The 18,600-nt window shown below is 42.7% G+C and overlaps 1 protein-coding gene across 4 annotated transcripts in view; it reads left to right on the top strand.

Moving 5' to 3' along the window:
• The window catches only part of CHCHD3 (coiled-coil-helix-coiled-coil-helix domain containing 3), a 286,849-nt gene that overhangs the window by 216,485 nt on the left and 51,764 nt on the right, over positions 1 to 18,600 (top strand). For all 4 annotated transcript variants that reach the window (XM_080663334.1, XM_080663336.1, XM_080663335.1 and 1 more), the window contains one exon: positions 9,914 to 9,984. In XM_080663334.1, the coding sequence (XP_080519460.1) occupies positions 9,914 to 9,984 (71 nt within the window). The remainder of the gene's footprint in view (positions 1 to 9,913; positions 9,985 to 18,600) is intronic.

Genomic DNA, 18,600 nt, shown 5'->3' with positions numbered 1-18,600 from the left:
AGTGTGGCTCAGTGGTTGAGCATCTACCTATGAACCAGGAGGTCACGGTTCAATTCCTGGTCAGGGCACATGCCCTGTGTTGCAGGCTCGGTCCCCAGTAGGGGGCATGCAGGAGGCAATCAATCAGTGATTCTCTCTCATCACTGATGTTTCTATTTCTCTCTGCTCTCCTCTTTGAAATCAATAAAAATATATTTCTTTTATAAAAAAAAAAAAAAAAAGAATAAGTGCTTTTGAACTAATGGATTTTAAGTTCCCCAGTCAGGGATCTGGAAAAGAGGGAGCATGTGCTGTAAATCCTAAGGTGATTAGTGTAAAATTGTGAATGGAGGTATTGTTTACAGCTTTCTTTTTAGGCCAGTTTTCAAGAGGATGCTATGTGCATAGGTGCCGGCAGTGCGTTTGTTAGATTTAGTTCCTTTCCATGGGAGACGCTAGGAGAGCAAGCCTGAGCTGTGTTGTCAGTACAAATATGATGCTTTCTGTATAGAGCCATCCAGTGGCTGTACTGTTAACTGTGGCATCACCTCATCGAGCACTTCCCAAGTAAGACTTACGACCTTGACAATGACTGTCACATTACACAGCCCTCAGGAGACCGAGAAGTTCCTGTGCTGGGAACATGTAGTAATTTTAAGTTACTCTCCAGGTCTTGCAAGACATCATGGTAAATTCTCGTGATAACCCTTCTGATAGCTGTGAAATTGCCTGTCTCACCGTTGCAGAAACAGCAGTGAGACGCGCAGTCACATGGAGCAGAAAGGTCTCAGGTGTGTAATATAGGAGTCTAAGAGGTGAGGTATAAGGGAGAGAGGCTTTATCTCAGGGAGAAGAGCTACAAACAACAGAAAGGTGTAAGACCTTTTATGGATGTTACATAGAAATGGATACTAGTGAGAAAAAAAATATCTTGTAGTTAGGGTACATCTCATTATAAGCATGGTTAATGGTCACTGTGGGCGGGAAAGGGTCAGAGTACTGTCCCAGTAATATCTAAATAATTTCTCTTTTTTATGTGTTCTGAATTTAGGCATAATGCCTGTTAAAAATTAAGATATAATTAGTGTGTGTATGTGTGTGTGTGTTTAAATTAAAATGAGACAAGCCCATGGTAAAAACTTAAATTGTTATAGTCGGCTGTCTGATAAGGAAAAGTATCTTGTCCTCACATCCCTTTCCAGGGGAAACAGGTATTTTTTGTAGAACATTCCTGGTTTTATGTGTACATATACGTGTACTTATTGTTTACAAAATATACTATTCAAATTATTTTGTAGATTTCTGTTTTTCATACTACTTGGACCTCTTTTGGCCCACATCAATACAAGTAGAATTCCTTTATTTCTAAAGGGTTTAGAATAATGTTTTATAAGTGGAGAGATTTCTATACGAAGTTTGGAATATCTGACTAAAAAGAAAAAGAAAAAACCACTATAGAAGGGAAATAAAAACACCTAACTTAATAACTGGCTATGAAGGGCAATTAGAGATTCATTAGAAAAACCACTTCTGAGAAATAAAAAAAAAAATCCAGCCTAGTGGCACAGTAATTTTTTATTAATTATACATTGATTTCTGTGATTTAAAAAATTTATGGCTGTCTCTACTACACCATAAGCTCCATAAAAGTAGGGCCATGCATCCTGTTTGCTCACCACTATAGCCCAAGTTGCTGGCCTAATGCCTGGCACAGACCTGCAGTGTTTGTGAAATGATGACATGAACAAAAAAGGGAAACAGAATGCCACCTGAGCATGTGGGACAGTTTATTTAAATTGCCCAGATGAAGAAACTGAGGCCTGAGACAGTATCTCTAATGTATAAGTAATATAACTTGCACAGTGGCAAGGCTGCCAATGAATCTAGGATTTCTATTCTAATTACAAAGCTAAATCAAGAAAAATGCCTAAAACTCTAATTAAGTCAAGTTTCTAAAGTTCCTGGAAGAAAACTAGAAATGCCAGCAAAAGCCCTGAATACCTCTGTGTGTCCTTTTTTTATCTGAGAAATAGTAAAAATGGAATGAAAAGGTAATTACAAAAGCAGTTTATTAATTTTGCCCAGGTGCCCAGGAGACAATGGGGTTTTCATGAGTGTGGCTTCTTAAAGATGGTAAGATTTGATGCTCGAGTTGAACATAGCTTTACAGTTTTAATCCTTCCTGTTCTTTGTCAGAAAAGGAGAGGGGCAGAAGGAAGCAGATTTCTGAACGAGTGAAAGTAAAAGCATTCCTGCAGAAGAGAAAGGTGGTTCCGGTGTGTCCTTGCATTGGACTTGATTAAAGTTACCTGTGAGGTGTACAAAAAGCAAACATGTATGGCGTAATGAAGGTTTATTTCTGATAAATTGGACTCTATATCATAAAAGTGGAATGGCTTAAATTAGAAAGAAGGTTTTGTTTCTTATTTAATAAAAGTCTCATAGAGGTTGTCAGTCAGGGCTGTATGGTGGCCTCAGGCCAGCAGAGCCCCAGGACCTGCTGTTTGGCTCCGGCACCCTAGCCCAGGGTTTCTCTGAGGTGGGTTCGTGATGCAGGATGGCTGGGGGAGCCAGACCATCACATCCACATGGCAGTCTGGAACAAAGAAAAAAGGCACAAGGGCTGAAAAGATTCCCTGCCACCTGAGGTCAGCTCCCTTTAGCAGCCTACTAGGACGTCCTACACAACAATTCTGCTTACTGCATCTTAACTAGAAACAAGGTGGGAATTTTGGGTTGATTGACCATATATTTAGCATAGAACTGGGGTTATCTAAGGAGGAAGGAGAGATCTTGGGAAAACTACTGGTAGGTAGCCTTTTCCACGGGGAATCTTCATTTGCCTTTGCTATAGAACTTAAGAGTCAGGATTTTTGATTTGTTAGAATCTGCTAAATTAATAATTTATTACTGATCACTAGTAATGCAGATTTGAAAAAAATAGGGTAGAGAAAAATTATGATATACTTGTGGATGTACACAAATGGTCATTAACAGAAAGTTAGAGATACTCAGGACAAATATCTAGTCTTTTGAGTTTATTGCTCCCACAAAATCAACAGCATTACTCAGTGTTAAGAAAAGTGATACAGCCCTAGCCGGTTTGGCTTAGTGGATGGAGCTTTGGCCTGCAGACTGAAGGGTCCTGGGTTCGATTCCGGTCAAGGGCACATGCCTGTGTTTTGGCTCGATCCCAGTAGGGGGCGTGCAGGAGGCAGCTGATCAATGATTCTCTCTTATCGTTGATGTTTCTATCTCTCTCTCCCTCTCCCTTCCTCTCTGAAATCAACAAAAATATATCTAAAAAAGAAAAAGAAAAGTGATACAGTCTGATTCCATCCACTTGATCAAGTTTGTGCATAGATGTGTAGCTAATTAGTGGAGATCCAGGCTCTGATGATGGGTTGCTAGGGAGCCGAGGGTTGTTGGCAGGAGTGGCATTGTGAGCAGGAACCTCTCTCTGGCTTCCACAAGGAGAAGCCAGGCTCCATGCCAAGTGCTGAACGTACATTGTCCCATTGATAGAGTCACCCTCGAAGATAAGGTCCTTGTTTTATATTGAAAAAGTGAGACTCGGTTTAAATAACCCAAACCATTCCTTGGTGAGCCTTTTAGAAATAGAATACGGAATCTGATATACCATGAATCTGAACCACTATTGGCAGTTTGCAAGTTATTCAAATATTGGCTTTGATTTTCTTGTCTCTTAGACAGCAGGAGGGAAGGAGATGAAAGGAGAGACCAGAGACCTTGGAATCGGGATCATGGGTGTAAGGAGTGCCAATAATGAAAGGTTCTCTAAGATGCCAGCTCTTCTGTCGCAGGCCACTTTTTCGCTGAGGCTTCTCAGATTCATTCCTCCACTCCTCTACCACCTGTAACAGGTTTCAGGGTATACCCCAGCACAGAGGCAGTAAACTCAACTCAGCCGCCAAGGTTTCTGATGGACAGTTTCTCTGGAGAAATACTGAAACCACTAGATCGACTAAGTTTAGACCATTATTGATTTTTAAAAATTCTATAGCTGTTACTATTCATTAAAAATTTGGCTACATTGCAGTGAGTATCTTGATTCTGTCTGATTCTATAAAAAGAACCATGAACTCTTTGGGGCCACCTAATGCCATTCAGTAAATGACTCTCAGGGCTTTGTGCCTAGAATTGTATCCATGTTGCATTTGCAGCATTTAATTGGGTCCCAAATGCTTAGCTCTCATCTTGGGGGAAACGTACTTACCTGCATCTAACAGATTAAAAGTAGGTTCACAGTTGCTCGTATGGAAAAAGTAGGTTCACAGTTGCTCGTATGGAAAGCAAAACAACAATATATATATATATATATATATATATATATATATATATATATATATATATATATATATGAAGAGGTAATATGCAAATTAGCCTGGACTCTGTAACAGTCACTACCAGCTCAGGAGTTGGCTGCGCGCACAGATGGGTGGGAGGGGACTATGTGCCGCCCCTAGCTCCAGCAGCCGCAGCGTGGCTGGGGCTGGGGGCGGGCCTGGAATGGAAACACAACACACAGGCCCGCCCCCGCTGGGAGACAACGCACCAGCAGTCCCGCCTCTGTGCACTTTTTCTTACTGTTCATTGGCTAAGCTCCCTATGTGCCACTCGCAGTGTTCTTGGTAACTTGGGTAATAAGAATACAAGAAGGTGATCTAGGGTTTTCCCACCTCACTCCTGGAGGAAAAAACGAAGGTCTGCTGCTGGAGGGGCTAAGAAATGTCATATCCTGCCCTAGCCGGTTTGGCTCAGTGGATAGAGCCTCGGCCTGTGGACTGCAGGGTCCGGATTCACTTCTGATCAAGGGCATGTACCTAGGTTGCAAGCTCCTCCCTGGCCAGGGCTCAGGTCAGGGCTCATGCAGGAGGCAACCAATAGAAGTGTGCCTCTCACATTGATGTTTCCCTCTGTCTTTCCCTCTCTCTTCCACACTCTCTAAAAATCAATGGAAAAATATCCTCAGGTGAGGATAAAAAAAAAAAAAAAGAAAGAAATGTCATATCCTATGCAAGACACATCTTGAAAATGCCTTTAAAAAGTTGTCATTTTTTTGTGGTGAAGGGACTGGAGTCCATGTTGATAAAAACACCTTGGCGGCTGTGGCGGCCAGCAGTGTCAGTAGCAGCAGTGGGGTGATGGGGGTGGCATCTTCCCCTGATCAGCCCACTCACCTCCCGCAGAGGGAGGTCAGACTGCAGCTCCCTGTGGGGAGCAGGCCTAAGCCGTCAGTAGGACATCCCCTGAGGGCTCCCGGACTGTGAGAGGGGCAGGCTGGGCTGAGGGGACCCCCCCCCCACCAAGTGCACAAATTTTCGTGCACTGGGCCTCTAGTTAGTAAATAATAATCCAAGAATAAACTCTGTTTCACGTACTCACAGCTGTAAACCTACTTTTGCCCCACCCTGTATTATAACAGTTCTTGGGTGAGTGTTACAACAAAAAGTGTAAAGAAGTTTGCTTTGAATCTAAATAAATAATAGGATGTTCTTTTAGACATTTTCAAAAGGAAGACTGTGGGTGGTTGTCAACACCAGACTTTTGTTTGAAATAGCTAGGCAGGTAGAGTCACACCTGTGTTTGGGTGGGTTACAGGAGGGATGGCGAGTCGTGGTAATTCTAGATCAGCTTAGAGAGAGGAGAGCCCTCGTTCAGCCAGCCTGCTCACGTCCATGATCAGACTTGTGTTTCCTCCCTTTCGCTCCTGCTAAGCACAAGCAGAGCTGCTACTGCCCTTGAATGGACAGTGAGTTGGAGTTACCCTCTGAGAACCAGAATTTAAATTGTACCTCAGTGTGATGCAGTTGTGCCCAGATCTGCATGTGAAGCATTTTGTAAAAACTGACAAGAGCTAGTTAACAAATTTTTCTTGTGACCTTTGGATTTGTTCTCTCCTTCTCTGCCACAGGTCTGATCATATTAGTTATAATAGGAAAGAAATAAGGTTCAGAACTCAAAAAGATTGCAAGAATACTGTGTGTGCATGTTTTCTTTTTATCTAATTTAAACCGTGAAAACATACTTTTCAATCTACAATAATGTGCGTCTGTGCATGTGCATTTTAAAATGTGCTTTTAAAGGGAGACTTTTCAGAAAGTGGAAAATGGCAACATATCACACATTTAGAAGCCTGGGCCATAGCCAGCCCAGAGAAACGTGGGAAGGATGCCCACTCTTGTTGATTCCCATTTCCTCCCTACACTATCAAGAAACTTTGGTTTTGGGTATCAGTATACCAGATGGATATACCCCCTACACCACATTAGAAGTTGAAGGGAGATGGGAAAGAAATATTAGAATACCTGCACCCAAAGCCAACCACACTGTTTTGTTCATGACTCTGTGCTGTTACTTCAACTATCTTAGCAGGTATGATAAATTGGCTCAATAAATACCAATTACACACTCCTTCCTTCTCTTCCTTTACTCTAGAAGTGAGAAAACAAAAATACTGCATTTCCCAGCCTCTTTCGCAGCCAGGGTTGTGCGTGATCTATAATTCTGGCCAAAGAGATGTGAGTGAAACCTCTGGGAGGCTTCTCTTCCCTTATTTACCATCCTCTTCCTCCCTTAGACTGTGGGCATGATAAATGGAGGTGCAGTAGCTATCTTGAGACCGTGACGATAAAAGCCAAATGTTAAGGGTGGCTGAGAAGGCATACAGAAAAGGGCCTATTTATTTGATGATATCCTTGGCACCTCCATCAGCTCTGGGTTTCCAACATCCAGACTTCTTATTACGTGAGAAAAATAAACCACTTTCTCATTTAAGCGACTATTTGTAGCTTTAAATGTTATTGTACTGTTACTGCTGTTGAACACAGTCTTGAGTGATATTCATTTCCTTTTTACGTGGTAGAGCAGACTGGCCTGTTTGTCAATTTATAGAGGCATGTAATAAATGTAGTATCCCGTTTTCTTCGTATTATTTCATCTATTGTCCCATCCTGTTTTAAATAAGAGCAAAAGTTGGAATGCAGCTTAGCATTAGTGGTGTGACTCTAACATCATTTCAGTACGTTTGTGTGTCACGTGCTTTGCTGGGTGCTCTGCATATAATGGTGCGTGGGATGAGAGCCTTGCTTTTAGGGGTCTTGTGGGCAAGTTGGGGAGACCACACATAAATGCACACTGTGGGTGAGTGCTTTGGTAAAAGCCCGTAGTGCTGTGAGAATGCAGAGAAAGGGTATGAGCCAGTTAGCTTTTACTGTGTAACAAACTACTCCAAACGCAGTTGCTTAGAACAGCCACCATTTCCTTACTTCATGATTCTGCAGGTCACCAACTTGGGTACTAGCAGCTGGGCACTTTTGGTCTCGGCAGGGCTCACTCATGCTGAGTTGGCGAGGTGTGGGTGGTCTAGACTGGCCTCGCCCACCCAGGAAGATTTGTATTCTCTCCTTTTGCATGAGCTAGATCTGAGACCAGATCTCTATTCCTTCTGAACTCCAGTAACACAACCTTTAAGTTAGCATTTGTGCCCTTTGTTATAATTGTTTTTACTTTATATCAGATGGAAAGCTCCATGAGGATCTAACTCCCCAAGATGAATATTATTTGGATAATAAGGATTTGATTTAGTTGAATGAATAAGTAAAGGCTTAAATGAATTACACTTTGTCTATGTACAGATCGTTAGCATATTTGTGTCTATTCCCTTAGCTATGTGGTATTGCCTGCTGGAGACTTTTCTTTGTTAGAAAGATTTATGCACTGAGGGCAACAGGTCACTGAGGTGGAAATATGGAACATAAATAAAAACAAAAAATTCAAGTTGAGAAAGTATACGCTAAGTTTGCAGGCAATGCAGGAGCAGGTATTTGTGTGACATCCCAGAGGAAAGTTTGGCAGAATGTAATAATTTTACCTGTGTTTGGCCTTACACAGCAGAGGGGAGCTCACCAATTTATATCATGGGGGAACTCTTGCCTTTGTTCATCATTCTTGTTAGAAAGCTTAATATTTCTGATCATTTCGAATTTGTACCCAGAATGGAATCACCCAAATTAGTTCTTTTTCTTTGAAATGATTTTATTTTGGTGTTGATCTTCCTCTGCAAAATCATTTAACACGTCTCACAGCTTTCTGGCCTATCAGCAGCTATAGCAGAGATAAGAGCTCTATAGTATCACCCACATTTTACAGGTTAAGAACATTGGAAAGGAAATGGGGGAGGTTGGAGGACCTAGTAAGGTCACAGAACAGAACCAGAAAGCACATCTTTCAACCTAGTGCTGGCTCTGTCCGGACATTCCAGTTTCAATGCTTAAAATAATTGGAAGTGTTAATCAAGATGTTATTGCTTTGCCAACATGTTAATAGATAATTCAGTAACATAACACTCACTTGACAGTTCATCATAGTCATGTGGGGAGTTTCTCATCAGGGTCAGCAGCAACTAGTAAGTGCCTTTTTACTGCCCTCTTTGTTAGAAGGGTTCAAAGCAAAGCTTAAACCAAACACAGCAAAAGAGACTTTGTGACTGGTGTGTGTTTTAAAGGAAAGCAAAATCTTGTAAGTGGAACTGATAGGAAGGTGTGACACAGCCTAGAGTTAAAATACCTGAGAAGACAAATGGCTTTTTGATCTCTTGAGACCTACAGATGAATTAAAACCCCTCCGTATTTAGACCAGTGCAGCTGATCACTCAAATTGCAATTTTTAAAAAATGCAAAAGCAGTACACTTGGAATATTGTCTTCATGTCAGAAATGCACCTTTGTGCTTGAAAATGATAAAAAATTACAATCGATCCTTACAACTGTTCTGTTCATCTTTATTGATCAGGTGCAAGAAAGATAAATCGCAGCCCAAATAAGATTATAGTAAATGTTAGCATCGGAGGGGACTGGAGGTTGATAGAGAGCCATTCATCATCTCAAATGGTGACCTGTCCATTCTGGAGCCACCCCGAGTCGGCTGTCTAATCACATACCTATTGATTTTATCTACATCCAACCAACCTGGATGTGACTGTCATTGGACAACCCAGATTGTTAAATGCAAAGGGGTCACTGGTGTGAAGAGGATTTCATTTTCATTTTCTCACCAACCAACAATGATTTATGAAAAAATAAACTACCCCAAGTCGTGCATGTGAAGCTTGAGTGATTAGAGAATCAAGGTGCACAATAGACCACTGCATTGTGTTCGTTTGTACTGCCGTGCCTTTTGCAGGATATTTCATTGAGTCTGAAGGCTCCCGGGGTCATCAAGGCCACCCCCTGCAGACAGGCTGCAAAGTAGCCAGCCGGAGTGGATAATTTTTAATCTTGCTTCCCCAGGAAAGGCGTTACTTTGGTATTACAAGTTGATTTATGTTGCTTATGTGTTCATTCATGGAATAATGGAAACATTTTTTGGTATAAAAATTATGTCAATCCATCCCTTCATTCTTACTGATTAATTTGTTATAAATGTTGATGCTCTTGTGGTCACCTGGAGGTAATTGAACACATTCTACTCCATAGAGAATCCATCTTGAAGTCACAAATACAGTGTAAAAGGAAATGATCTTTAATATCCCAGGTGGGACACTGGAATAATAGGTCAATATGATAGGCGTGAATTTCATTATTCAGTCTCAAGCATCTTTTAATCTTATAGTGATCGATTCCAAATAAGGGAGATCTAAATAATCCTTCAAACCTATGTTAGGAGTTTTATCAGAGGGATCAAATAATGATGAATTATAATTATGCGAGTTTACTCTGTAATTTCAACCTAGATACCCACAACTGGATACTGGTACATGAAATTTTATAAGAATCCATTCCACTTGTGCAAGAAGTCTTTCTCCTACTGCTTGAGTGGCTGAAGCAAGAGCTCATGTATTTTTTGCCATTGTACATCTTGCACACGTTTTGTCCTCTTGGAAAGTGAAAACTGCTATCAATCTTTATCCACAGAGCTCAGAGTTCTACAAAGTCACCACTGAACAATATCAGAAAGCTGCTGAGGAGGTGGAAGCAAAGTTCAAGTAAGTTTTTAAAAGTATTATAATTACTCTTATTGACAAGATGAAAGGACAACTTCATTGCTTTTTGAACAGGAGATTGTTTGGTGTATAGCCCTCTGGATAACTTGGAAGTAGGTGGGTTGAGATGGACCACTGTTATCTGCTATAGTAGAATTCAAATGCAAGGATAAGGCATTTGATGAAAGCTTGTTACAACTCGATTTTATGAACTAAGGGGAAATAGAAAGCAATAGTAATAGAATTTTCATTTGCAAAGATATATGATAGGCTACCCTTGTTAATAAAGGTGTATTAAATTGCCATGTCTTTTAATAAAAACATAGAAACCATTCACTTTTGCATAATAAAATGATGGGCATGTCCAAATTGGGGTATCCCCTTTTCTCATGTTTAAGCTGTTTCATTTCTTCACATGTACCTTGAAAGCATTTAAATCACAGACTTCACCTTACCCTTGATTATGAAGGTGATGTTAAATTGCTACCTCTATTAAGGTTCTGTAATTGATGGATCAAAGTGTCTGTGACCCATAGCTCTGTACTTTTCCTCTGCTGCCATGTCTCACATTAAGTAAGAAGGCATCATTCAGAATTTTCCCAATTGTATAAATAGTGCTATTGTGTAACCTGTTGGTAGCAACGCAAAAAAAAAGGTGTTGTGACAGGTTTAGTTGAAAGATGGCATTGGGCTCTGACCTCCTTCCTTACGCATGTTTCTGAGCATTTGATAAAATGATTAAACCCCAAGGTGAACATTATTACTTTTTGCTATCATGTAATTTGTGTGATAATGGATATTAGTGTTATTTTAATATTGATTAAAATGTTTTTTAAAGATGGTTTGAGGTATATTTAAATACTCAAAAACCTCCATTCTTCATTAGTAAATTATTTAGGGGCCAGAGGGAGAGACCTTCTAAGAATGGCACATAAATCTCACTCTTAAAGTGTTAATGTGCTATCTTAAGAATTTAGACATAGAATTGCATGTAGACTTGATTTTAGAAGGTACACTATATAGGTATTTTTATGATTTTATCTTCCTCCCTAATAATAAAGCTACATTTTTAACCTTTTTGTCTCAATACTATGAGAACCTTTGACTTGGTGCCCTGGCTGTTTCTTCATTACAAGATATAAGGTATACAAATAACAAAAACTTGAGATAAATCAAAGGAAATCACTTCTGACTAGGATGATCTAGGAAATAATTATAAAGAAGATGTTTTAGATGAGGCTTGAAGAAGAGTTTTGGTGGAAAGGAAAGGTATTCAGAAGAAAAATCATGCTCTACAGTTGATGGGGATCTTAGATAAGATCCTCACAAAATAAAGTTGGAAAGGTTGACAAGGTCATTCATTAGCTGTTGGGCTAAGAAGTGGGTTTTCCTGTAGCAAGAAGTCTTTGACCAGGTGAGTACTTTGATATCTGTGCTTTTTTAGGAATATTAGTGAATGTGAGCTTTGATTGGAGGCATGAGAAACAAGAACCGGAAGTACTAGATGAGAGGTCTCTATAAGTGAAAGAGAAGAGACTGATGCAAAAAAATCATTGAAAGATTAGACATGAATCAGTGATTGATTGGTGAGTTTGCTAGGGCTACCATAGCCAAGTACTGCAGACTGAGTGGCTTAAACAATGGAGTTTACTTCCTCACAGTTCTGGGGGTAGAATTTCAAGGTCAAGGTGCCAGCAGGTTGGTTTGTTCTGAGGCTTCTCTCCTTGGCAGGTAGATGGCTGTTTCCGCTCTGTCTTCACATGGTCTTCCCTCTCTGCATCCGTCTCCTAATCGCCCTCTCTTTTTATAAATCCCATTTGATTAGGATTCATTGACTTCATTTTAACTTAATGACCTTCATCTAAATATGCTTTTTAGCATACCATGCATCAGGACTTCAATATATGAATTGAGAGGAAGGGGACACAGTTCAGTTCATTCACCTGGAGAGAAGGGGCAAAGGTGAGTCTAGCAGATGTGAAGATTGGTAGAAGCTGGATTTTCTAGAGAGAGAAGTAAAACTGGTTTTAGGTGAGAAGACACTCTTCTCCCATGTCATTTAGCCTGGAGAATGAAAAGCTGCACGGCACACAAAAATAATGTCACGAGGACTTACCTTCTCCAAGACAACATGGGTCTGTAGGTTAGACTTAGTTTTAAGCAGAGCCTCAGCAGCATTCTCTCTCTTATCTTTGTAACAGATTATTCTTTACTAGAGGCCCGGTGCACGAAATTCGTGCACGCAGGGAGGGGGGGGCGGTGTCCCTCAGCCCAGCCTGCACCCTCTCTAGTCTGGGATCCCTCTCACAATCCAGGACTGCTGGCTCCCAACTGCTCACCTGCCTGCCTTCCTGATTGCCCCTAACCACATCTGCCTGCCAGCCTGATCACCCCCTAACCGCTCCCCTGCCAGTCTGATTGATGCCTAACTGCTCCCCTGCCAGCCTGTTTTCCCCTAATTGCCTTCCCCTGCAGGCCTGGTCCCCCCCAACTGCCCTCCCCTGCAGGCCTGGTCACCCCTAACTGCCCTCCCCTGCAGGCCTGGTCCCCCCCAGCTGCTCTCCCCTGCAGGCCTGGGTCCCTCCCAACTGCCTTTCCCTGCAGGCCTGGTCACCCCCAACTGCCCTCCCCTGCAGGCCTGGTCACCCCTAACTGCCCTCCCCTGCAGGCCTGGTCCCCCCCAGCTGCTCTCCCCTGCAGGCCTGGGTCCCTCCCAACTGCCTTTCCCTGCAGGCCTGGTCACCCCCAACTTCCCTCCTCTGCTGGCTTGGTCACCCCTAACTGCCCTCCCCTGCAGCCTTGCTCGCCTACAACTGCCCTCCCTTGCAGTCCTGGTCCCCCCAACTGCCCTCCCTTGCTGGCCATCTTGTGGTGGCCATCTTGTGTCCACATGGGGGCAGGATCTTTGACCACATGGGGGCAGCCATCTTGTGTGTTGGAGTGATGGTAAATCTGCATATTACTCTTTTATTAGATAGGATAGAGGCCTGGTGCATGGGTGGGGGCCAGCTGGTTTGCCCTGAAGGGTGCCCTGGATCAGGGTGGGGGTTCCCTTGGGGTGTGGGGTGGCCTGGGCAAGGGGCCTGTGGTGGTTTGCAGGCCGGCCACGCCACCTGGCGACCCAAGCAGAGGCCCTGGGATCAGGGGTTTACTTATCTTCTACAATTGAAACTTTGTAGCCTGGAGCAAAGGCCTGGGCCGGCCAGGGCTGCAGAAGCTTGGCTTCCTCCATCGCCGCGGGCAACCCTAGCCTCCTGCTCTTTCCAGCTCCGTGGCTGCCGCCATTTTTGTTGGGATTTATGTATCTTCTATCATTGAAACTTCGTAGCCTTTAGTGGAGGCCTAGGCCAGCAAGCACAGGCGGAAAGCTTGGCTTCTACCATTGCCAGGGAAACCCAAGCCTCCCTCCTGCTCTCTGTGGCGGTAGCCATCTTTGTTGGGTTTATTTGCATGTTCGCTCCTGATTGGCTTGTGGGTGTGGCTGGTGGGCATAGCTGAGTGATGGTTAATTTGCATATTACTCTTTTATTAGATAGGATTATATCCTACTCTCATCTGGTGTAGTGAAGAATTTAACCTTTTCCAAAGAAGGTCTTAGTACCCAGCTCCTGGAGGTAACCTGTAAAACCTTGGAATTTCCCAAGTGATAAAAGTGTCTTCTTAGTCCTGATGGGCCCCTCAGGCCATGTGCTGTCAGCCTGGCCTCTGGGGAATTGATGCTGGAGCCTGAATTCAATCATGGGGGTAGTCAATTTAGTAAGCCTATGTTAAAGAGGCCCAAATGAAAGGACAGTGAAGGGTAGTTGAGCTTCTCTTGCTGAAGCTATTCTGCATATTGTCAGGCATCCACACCAGGAAGATAGCGCCTCTTTGGGAGAATGGAAACTGCATTTGGAACTCTCCCAGACTCTGTCCTATGTATCTCTTCCCTTGGTTGTTTCTCTGTATCATTTTCCATAAGTCATAACTGTGCGTTCAATGGCTTCCTGTGAGATCTGTGAATCCTCTTAGCGAGAAGGTTAGGGTGGTTTGGGGAACCCCTTGAAGTTGCTGATGATGTAAGAAGTGAGAACAGCCCTGGCTGGTTTGTCTCAGTGGATAGAGTGTCGGCCTTAGGACTGAAGGGTCCAAGGTTCAATTCTGGTCAAGGGCACATGCCCAGGTTGCGGGCTCAATCCCTTCTCTCTCATCATTGATGTTTCTCTCTCTCCCTCTCCCTTACTCTCTGGAATCAATAAAAAAAAAAAAAATGTATTTTTTAAAAAAGTCAGAACAGTTGGGGACCGTACCCTCAGACTTTGCAGTTGGCTAACTCTAATACAAACAAAAACTCACATTTTAAATACTGTGAAAGACTTTTAAGAGCTAGTTTTGCAGAGTAGCTTTCATTATATAATTGTTTTTCCAGCTTCTACCTGCTAGACTGAGCTTCCTAGAATATTGTATTTTGATTTGCAGTGATTTCATTAGCTCACAGCTAGGAAGTGGTGGTGCTTGGGCTGTAAAAGATGTAACTGTGCTCTTCGAAGGCACAGAGTTTGTTCAGGGAACTTTGTTTCTCCTCAGAAACTTGGCCATCTCAGATAATCACCTCGGATCACCGCGACAAGGTCAGTCTTTCACAGGGCAGTGTACTGGAGTCCGTCCATTGCATGACTGCAGCAGTTCCTCTGAGGGGCGAGCTCGGAAGGACTCTGAGGAGGAGTTAGTTCATTTTTTTCTGATGAAGGGATTCATTTGGGTGCATCGTGGTTACAGGAGTTGGAAGTTTTTTAAATTGCAACTATAAGGGTGATGTTATACACCTGATAGGGGGTCACACAAAATCTCTGTAATGAAAAAAAGCTGAGAGCATTTGAGGCTGTGCATGGTGAACCTCAGTCACATTGATGTATCCTGCCATGAGAGCTAATGGGGTTATTTTAGGGATGCTTAAATATTAACTCACACTCAGGCCCTCAGTTTATAGTTTTGGCAGTAAACCATTGAAACACTGTAGATTTAAGGGGATTTTTTTCCTACTTTATCAAAACCTCATTCCTTCTTAGAGCTCCTGTGTGGCTCATCCTCTGCCGAGTTCTGAATGCACAGCTGCGAGGAGACAGGAGGCCTTGCTAGCAGGGAACGTAGAGTTCACCAGCGGGAGCAAGAGGAAGGCGGAGTTTAAACAGAACTTTTTACAGACACAAAGTTAGGTCTGCTGTGATGGGCTAATTACATCCCTAATATTTACCTTTTTTTCCCAGGGGGAATTAAACAATTTGGAGATAAAGAATCTGTGCTGTTTATTTGCCTGCAAGAACTTTTTGCCCACAGTAGCTTTAAAATTTTCTCTTATAAGACTCAAATTACTGAGCAAATCCAGCATATTTTACATCTAATTTTTATTCAACAGATAACCTTTTCTTTTCCTAATCCAACCAGAATAGTCATTATTAGCACTTCACATCATCTTTACCATCCTTTGTTATTATCTGTTAATTAGAGCAACTTACATGCTAGTTACTAGTTATGGTGATGGTATCAGGTTATAGCTCACCTGTTGAAAATTATATTCTGTATTAATCCTTGTTTTCTACCTTATAGGTGATTAATAAATAAATGTCATAATAATGTTGCATTGATAGTGCTTAGCACAGGTCTTGTACAAGGTAAATGCCCAATAAATATTAGATTTGATTATTTTTATTATTATATTACATATTATAGGATAACTAGAGGCCCAGTGCACGAAATTCGTGCACGGGGGTAGGGTTTGTCCCTCAGCCCAGCCTGCACCCTCTCCAGTCTGGGATCCCTCTCACAATCCAGGACTGCTGGCTCCCAACTGCTCACCTGCCTGCCTTCCTGATTGCCCCTAACCACATCTGCCTGCCAGCCTGATCACCCCCTAACCGCTCCCCTGCCAGTCTGATTGATGCCTAACTGCTCCCCTGCCAGCCTGTTTTCCCCTAACTGCCCTCCCCTGCAGGCCTGGTCACTCCTAACTGCCCTCCCCTGCAGGCCTGGTCCCCCCCAACTGCCCTCCCCTGCAGGCCTGGTCACCCCTAACTGCCCTCCCCTGCAGGCTTGCTCGCCTACAACTGCCCTCCCTTGCAGTCCTGGTCCCCCCAACTGCCCTCCCTTGCTGGCCATCTTGTGGTGGCCATCTTGTGTCCACATGGGGGCAGGATCTTTGACCACATGGGGGCAGCCATCTTGTGTGTTGGAGTGATGGTCAATCTGCATATTACTCTTTTATTAGGTAGGACAGAGGCCTGGTGCATGGGTGGGAGCCAGCTGGTTTGCCCTGAAGGGTATCCCGGATCAGGGTGGAGGTTCCCTTGCGGTGTGGGGCGGCCTGGGCAAGGGGCCTGTGGTGGTTTGCAGGCTGGTCATGCCCCCTGGCAACCCAAGCAGAGGACCTGGTATCTGGGATTTATTTATTTTCTACAATTGAAACTTTGTAGCCTGTAGCAGAGCCAAGCCTTCTGCTCACTCCATGGCGGCAGCCATTTCTGTTGGGATTATTTATCTTCTATAATTGAAACTTTGTAGCATTGAGTGGAGGGCTTGGCCGGCCAGGGTGTGCGGAAAGCTTGGCTTCCTCCATTGCCGGGGAAACCCAAGCCTCCCTCCTGCTCTCTCCGTGGCCGTAGCCATCTTGGTTAGGGTTAATTTGCATACTCGCTCCTGATTGGCTGGTGGGCGAGGCTTGTGGGTGTAGCAGAGGTACGGTCAATTTGCATATTACTCTTTTATTAGATAGGCTATTTAGTTATAATATTATTTCATTGTAGCCAACGCAACTTATGAAACTATGCACCATAGGAGAAATTTCTGTATTTGTTTCCAAACAAAATCAAGAAGGTGTTGGCTCACCCCTTCTTCCCCTGAAACAACAACAACACAGCATTAGAAAGAGTTCTCATCCTTAGGGAGCTCACAGTCCAGGGGGTGAAGCACCTGCAGCACTCGTGACAGGATGGCACTGTGAGGCATGTGTCACAGCAGGATGGACAGTGCCCGGGCCTGCTTCCTGGGCAGCCTCAAAACCCGATCTCCAGTTGGAGTAGAGCCAGCACCACGCCTGCAACAGGCAGTGTTGTCACCAGTGTTACATACATGCAATTTTTAAAATTTTTTATTGAAGAGTTTTATTCTGTCTCAGAGCAAAAACCTTGCTTGAATATTGTAAGGTGCATTGCAGGTGTGCCATGCCACAAGTTATTATTGAGGCATCAAATGCCGTAGTTGGTGACCAGAGGGCTTGGAAACATGCATGAATTTATATATTTAGAGCATGTAGCACTGATATTTACAGGTTTTCTTGTTGAAACAGGCCCAGGGCATCACAGGCAGTACATAAGTATTGCCAAAGCACTTGCTTTGATGTTCAGGTGCCTCAGAAATGTGTTCCATGTCATGATTTTGTGGGTCCTCCAAAGGTTTTGTTGTTAACATGCAAGCAAACAATATTAAACAACATTCTCTAAGTTATGGCTGCCAAGTACTGAAAGTTAGTAATGAAATCAAATTACAAAATATTTTCATGTAGAGCTGTACAAAATTGCTAAAATTAAAAATTTATAAAACCAATATTAAGTAAATATAAGGCAATATCAAAGGAGTGTGGAATATTTTTTAAATATATTTTATTGATTTTTTTACAGAGAGGAAGGGAGAGGGATAGAGAACTAGAAACATCTATGAGAGAGAAACATCGATCAGCTGCCTCCTGCACACCCTCTATGGGGATGTGCCCACAACCAAGGTACATGCCCTTGACCGAAATCGAACCTGGGACCCTTCAGTCTGCAGGCCGACGCTCTCCACTGAGCCAAACCAGTCAGGGCAGAAGTGTGAAATATTTTAAGGCAGTGTAAAACTTGTGAAGACAATGTAATATCAAACAAATGAAAAGCGTTGTAGAGACAATTTATATTCATTCCCATGCTGTTCTTTAGGCCAGTTTCTACCTTTCAGAAAGGAAAGAAAATACATTATGGTAAGTGGCACGGTGCTTTCATTAGAAGTACATGTTTCCACGTGGCTTCCATTTCTCCAAAGGATGAAGCGCTTGGAAAGCAGTGTAGTTCTATGAAATCGTAGGTGGAAGGCTGGGGACATTCCTGTGTGCCAGATTATAGAAGGCACTTTCACGTTCATCCTCGAACGAAATGGTCGAAACCTGACAAAATTGTACGTTCTAGGTTATCCTTATAAGGTCTTAAAAGATTAATTACCCTGTGGAAGAAGTTTAGGCATTTTAGAGTATCTGAGGAATCTATGCAAAACTCCTACAGATAAAATGGCTTTTGTAAATATTATATACATTCAAAAGTTTTCCTTAAACTGTAAAATTCCTTGGTTTTACTACAGTTTCGTTTGGCAGTACTGTTTTGTTTCTCTTTTGGGTGTGTGATTGTAATAGCTGTGCAGTAACTCCTCACTTAGCATCCTCAGACTTTAAGCGAAATACTGTATAACAAAACCAATTTTACCATAGGCTAATTCAGTGGTCGGCAAACTCATTAGTCAACAGAGCCAAATATCAACAGTACAACGATTGAAATTTCTTTTGAGAGCCAAATTTTTTAAACTTCTTCTAACGCCACTTCTTCAAAATAGACTCGCCCA

Source organism: Plecotus auritus (genome assembly GCF_963455305.1).
Source record: "Plecotus auritus genome assembly, chromosome: 4".
Classification (NCBI taxonomy): Eukaryota; Metazoa; Chordata; class Mammalia; order Chiroptera; family Vespertilionidae; genus Plecotus; species Plecotus auritus.
This window is presented reverse-complemented; position numbering and strand designations above follow the sequence as displayed.